The sequence below is a fragment of the Manis pentadactyla genome, chromosome 10 (genome assembly GCF_030020395.1).
Source record: "Manis pentadactyla isolate mManPen7 chromosome 10, mManPen7.hap1, whole genome shotgun sequence".
Lineage (NCBI taxonomy): Eukaryota > Metazoa > Chordata > Mammalia > Pholidota > Manidae > Manis > Manis pentadactyla.
The window spans coordinates 39995208-40001210 of NC_080028.1; the positions used below are offsets into that span (position 1 = coordinate 39995208).

Below are 6003 nucleotides of genomic sequence, written 5' to 3' on the forward strand. Positions count from 1 at the left end.
CAAATTAAAAGAATAGTGCACATTTAAAAAATTATCAGGGAAAATTTGTTTTCCTTACACTATAGTATTCAAAAGACCCATAAAAACTTTAATTTTTCCCAACACATGTCATGACCATTTAGTAGGCTATAAAATCAATTTGAAGGTATTTGTATTTATTTTTAATGACATACATTAGAACATAAAACATCAGAGATCAGGGCACCAAAGTATTTTATTGTCATTTTTGTTCCCAGTATATGTACGTAAATATCTGTGGGTGTCTGAACTTGTACACTGGGATGCAGATAAAATGTCTAAATTACTAAATGTTTAAGTAAAAACATTTGAAAACCAGGTTTCTGATCCATGTAATGATATGCTATCAACGCAGCTGAGTATGAATTATTTTTAAAATTCATTATTAAATAAAACAGAACACACGTATAATACGTGTGACTTTTCTGAACAAAACCATAATAAGACTATTTTACCACTGTATTCTCAGAACTTACATCCTTCGCTTTTACATGATGTTTGGGCAAAATTCAGCACCCCTGGAATGAGAAACCACACATCTGTAACCAGTTTCATCCTTCTTGGATTGACAGATGACCCTCAGCTACAGATTCTGATTTTTATATTTCTACTGATCACCTACATGTTGAGTGTAACTGGAAACCTGAGCATCATCATCCTCACATTAGTGGATTCTCACCTTAAAACTGCGATGTACTTTTTTCTCCAAAATTTCTCCTTCTTAGAAATCTCGTTCACGTCTGCCTGCATTCCTAGATTCTTGTACAGTATATCAACAGATGACAGGACTATTACATATAATACTTGCATATGCCAACTTTTTTTTACATATGTTTTTGGAATAACAGAATTTTTTCTCCTGGCTACCATGTCCTTTGATCGATATGTAGCCTTCTGCAAACCCCTGCATTATATGACTATTATGAACTACAGGGTCTGCAAAAGGCTCATCTTCTGCTGTTGGATGACTACATTGTTCATCATGTCACCACCACTTAGCTTGGGACTGGATCTGGAATACTGTGACTCTAATGCCATTGACCACTTTGTCTGTGATGGTAACCCTATGCTGAAGATCTCATGCTCAGATACATGGCTCATAGAGTGGATGATTATTATCAGTACTGTGATGACTTTCCTCATGACTCTGCTGTGTGTGGTCCTGTCCTATATGTACATCATCAGAACTATTCTAAGACTCCCCTCTGTCCAGCAGAGGACAAAAGCCTTTTCCACCTGTTCTTCCCACATTATCATGGTTTCCATCACCTATGGCAGCTGCATCTTTGTTTATATCAATCCTTCAGCAAAAGATGAAATGGCCATTAATAAGGGAGTATCTATACTCACTACTTCCATTTCCCCCATGCTGAACCCATTCATTTACACTCTGAGAAACAAACAAGTGAAACGAGCCTTTAATGACTTAGTCAAAAGATTTAAATTGCTCTCAAAGAATTAGGGGAATGTTGATGTCAGTATCCCTAAGCATATTTTCTTCAGTTTCTGTCTCCTTTTGCCTTTTCCTGATCTAGATTTGCCATCCATTCTGTACCAGCCCTGGTCAAGTCACCCCTTTGATCTCCTAATAAAAAAGTTTCTTTCAGATGATAATTGTAATGAAAAAAATTAGAATAGATGTCTCAGGAAATCTAAGCATGACTTCACTCCTAACATTTACTTTCCAATTCTAAGAGATTTGGGAAATTTATCTTGAAATATTAACACAATAGTGAACACCATTCCTTTAAATAGAACAGAAACAAAAAACAAACCAAAAACCTTACTTAAATAAGAGACTTAATTTGGAAAAGAATCAATACTTGTCTAAGTGTTATAAGAAAAATTTCATAAACTGAAGATATATTTTTAAATGAGGAATAAGTATAGGATTTAGGATTTGAAAGAAGCATTTACTAATGGAAAATCTTTGAAATCACACAATTCACATATTTTATTGACTAGATACTATCTAATATGAACGTTATTTAAAGTTTGACAAAGGGTCATGAATTAAGTAACAATACATTTGTAATTTCTGTTAAAGATAAATCCTTCACTGAAATTTCATAAAATGTATTTATTTTGGTATCCCAATTAAATTGTTTAATCTTCTCTGTAGAGTAGATTATTTTAGCAAAAGGATGGCAGCAAGTCCAAGAAAACTAATATAGGGCTAGAAGAGTGTTATATTAATGAGCCTTAAGCCAATTATATTAGGAATGAACAAATGAGAAACAGAATAAAATGTGAAAACAAATATCAATGTGATGATATGCTTTTTTTAAATGAAAAATATGTCAATTCAAGAAACCAAATTACACACCTAATTACAATCCCTCAAGGAAACACCAGCATTTCATTATTCAGTACATTTTGTTCCAACTTCCTCTTCCATAATACAACATAGTAAAATTTCCTTTGTTCCTTTTTCTGTATTTCAGGCCACTTCTCATTTCATGCACAGTGTAGGCATGAATTTACCCCTCATTTTTCAACTTCCTAACCTCCAGTTTAGATGACATTCCCACAAGAATTTATTGCTGACCTTGTCTTATGATTCCACCAGCAGGACCCCAGGCCTGGGTTAGACCGACTCATTCCCACTACTGTCATCACTTACCCGCTGCTTTCATTCCTTACCAAACTGCAATTGCATGTTTACTTCTCCTTATTCTACTCTCAACGGCAAATACATTTGACATGGTCTCCTCATAGGCCAAATTCTAGAAAGTTTTATGCCTGACACAGACAAATACTAGTTACTTAATAGACAATTTTCCAATATGATTATTTGAAACTTCTGACAATGAAAAGTGAGAACTAATATGTGAGTAGAAAAGACACAGAAGTAACATTTGACATGAATGTGTGCATAACAGTGTGGGTAAAATTATAACATTTCCAGAATCTCTCACCCAGCTTTAGTGCATCTCCATATCAACAGGTGTTTCCAAGGGTGGAGTGAAGTCTTCCATCTGAACCAGAAAGGTTGGGGGAAGTATTTACTCACTTCTGATACAACAGGAGAGAGAGAGACAGACGTGGGATGAAAGCTTGTAAGCAATAAATGGGTTTTAAACTTTATTTCTCCCTTTGATTGATTACAGTTTCAAAGGTATTTTGCCCTGGGATTTCCTCTCTGGAGTTACAACTGGCTGTAGTTGGCAGGACCTCTGAACCTGAAATCTGCCTCCACGGGTGTGACCCTTTGGTGGGTTGACCCTAAAGATAGTGAGAAGATGCCTAGAACCTCCAATGTATATAATGGGAAGGCACCAGTGGATGCAGTAGTAGAAGGTGCAGCTTCACCTGGGAAGCCCCTACCTGTGTCGCTTCCAATTGAGGAGCTCTTAGTGGGGGAATTGGCCTCCTATAAAGTACCTCCAAGAGGAGTTGGGCCTTCCCCAGAATTGGGGAATGTTGGAGACATCAGATGCTGCAAAATTAGCCCACTGTGTGATAGAAGGGTGCTTAGAGGCCTGAGTGTCTTTGTAGCAGCTGACATTGTAAGATCTTTGTCAAGATAGTGGAAAGGGTTATTGAGGAGAGAGACAAACTTTTGCATTGCTTGGAGTAGCTGAGTGTTAACCTATGGGATGCCCTTAAAGAAGAGAGACCGTTATTGAGACGATGGATCACGCTCCTGTGACGAGGAAGCATAAGCCACATTGCAGAAGGACATTGGGGAGTGGAAGGAAGGAGCGGTGCCTTCAGCCCCGGAGATGGTGGAGGAGCTGGAGCTGGGGGAGGGAAGAGGTGGTGCAGATGATGAGCAGGCGGGGCCAGGAGCTGATCTGCTGCAACGGCCACCGCCTGAGGCACCGCCTCTACTGTGTTAAAAGCCCACATAGCTGTAATTTAAAAAATAAAAGTGAAACAACCGCGGGCTCCTCAGTGGGAGGAGTCACCCCCTCCCCAGGTTGTGGAGCACGCAATGCTTCACCCCTATACCCAGGATGAGCTGGGGGACATGAGCGTCCAGTACAGGCAGATGCCATCATAACCTCTTCCTGCATGGCTTTAATGTCTCTGGGATATGGGGGTGGAAAATATTGTCATGTCTGGTCCTGAAATGAGTAGACTGGCTTCCCTGATGACTCACCCTTCCCTCTGGCAGCGGTTGCAAGTGCCCATCATTCCTCAGGGAATCAGACACCTCTGGATTGGCTGATAGCTGCCATCAGGGAAGTTTGGCATAATCAGGGTGATTTAGCATACTTACCCACTAGCTGGAAAACATATGTAGAGCTCCAACAGGTATAGTGGAAATTGGGCATGAAAAATATTGTCTGTAGTATGGACATCAAGACTCCAGTGAGGAGTTGTTCAAAGTAGGAATGAGAAATCTGGTGCTCCATACAGCTTCCACATCTTTCTTTGGGTCCCTAGTGACTACTCTTGTCCCCCACATAGGGCAACCCAAAGTGAGGCTACTTAAACTTTAGCAGATCTGGGGGAGATTGAAACAATAAGATCAGAGAAGTAGGTATAGGCTATGACTGAAAGGAGAGATGCAAAAGACCCATCGAGGACCCAGATGAGGGTTGATTTGATAATGGCTGGAGTAGTGAAAGAAAACTTTGATGGACAGCTCATAGGAACTGGTTAGGACTGTGGCACCAATTAAAGCCTGAGCAGTGCATCTGGCTGCTGAGGTTCAGAACACAGAAGCTGGAGTCACATCCTCACATCCGGCCTGAGTCCCTGCAAAACTTCCTGGGGGAAAGTACTCAGAATTTGCTTGGGCCCTCACCCCACAGGACGGCGACTGGGCATCATGGTTTGAGTCGGGGAGGCAAAGATCCCTATCTTGCGGGACATGGTGGGGAACAGAGGCCACATGTAGAATTAGCAATTCCTTGGTACCCTGAATTGTCAATGAATTGTACAAAAAGTGTACAATGTGTCTTGATGCTAGTGGACACAGGAACTGAGTGTTCTCTAATTTATAGCAAACCAGAGCATTTTCCTAGAACTTCTGCTGTGATAGATGGCTATGGAGGTAAGCCAATTAGAGTGAAGAAAGTCCACATCCGACTGGGGCTGTTGCATGTACCCCCAAAGGAGTGTGTACTGTGTACATTTCTTCCATCATTGATTATACTTTTCAGGGAGATATCCTACAGGGCCTGTGGCAACACACCACTGCAGGTGAGTGCAGACTGAGGATGCATGTGGTGAAGGCCGTTCTGAGGGGACATGCTAAGCATCCACCTGTAGTTCTGACTGTACATTTGCAGATGACAAACACTAAGCAGTCTAAATTGCTTGGGGTGCACAAGGAAATTGGTGTGGCACTACAAGTGTTGGAAAATCATAAAGCCCATTCATAGTCCTTTTAATTCCCCAGTTTGACCAGTAAAACGTCCAGATTGCTCCTGGCATATGATCATGGACTATAGGGAATTGACCATTATGGATACACTCAATCATGAACTGGGGATGTATAATTATATTGTAGACCTGGCTAATGCTTTCTTCTTTATTGACATAGCACAGAAAAGTCAGGAACAGTTTGCATTCATGTGGGAAGGCTGGCAGTACTCATTCACTGTCCACGCACAGGGATTCCTCCACAGACCCACCATATTTCATGGACTTGCGGCCGCACGGAAGAAACCGCAAACAATGTGGTTGTATCAGTACATTATCATGCTAACATCTGATTCTCCTGCAGATTTAGAAGGGGCAGGTTCTATACTGCTGCAACATCTACAAGAGAAAGGATGGGCTGTGAACAGCATCAATGTTCAGGGACCTGGGTTGTCCGTAAATTCTTAAGGGTTGTCTGGCTTGTAAAGTAAAGTAAAGTTATCCCAGAAGCAGGCATAAACAAGGTTCAGGCTTTCCCTACCCTACCACTGTGGCTGTATTACAAGAGTTTTGGGGTCTCTTGGGTTACTGGAGATTATTTATCTTGCACTTGGCACAAATTCTGAACCCCTTATACTGGTTGGTACAAGACGGCATCAGGTGGGACTG

General features: G+C 40.8%; 1 protein-coding gene across 1 annotated transcript; it reads left to right on the plus strand.

Moving 5' to 3' along the window:
- The first annotated feature begins 541 nt into the window (after positions 1-541).
- Positions 542-1480, plus strand: LOC130685146 (olfactory receptor 6C2-like). The gene has a single exon (XM_057508318.1). It carries the CDS (start codon positions 542-544, stop codon positions 1478-1480), a length of 939 nt encoding a protein of 312 aa, XP_057364301.1.
- The last annotated feature ends 4523 nt before the right edge of the window (positions 1481-6003 follow it).

Bases quoted from the DNA above. Each gene is read 5' to 3' on its own strand.
- LOC130685146 (XM_057508318.1), top strand. From the start codon at position 542: ATGAGAAACCACACATCTGTAACCAGTTTCATCCTTCTTGGATTGACA.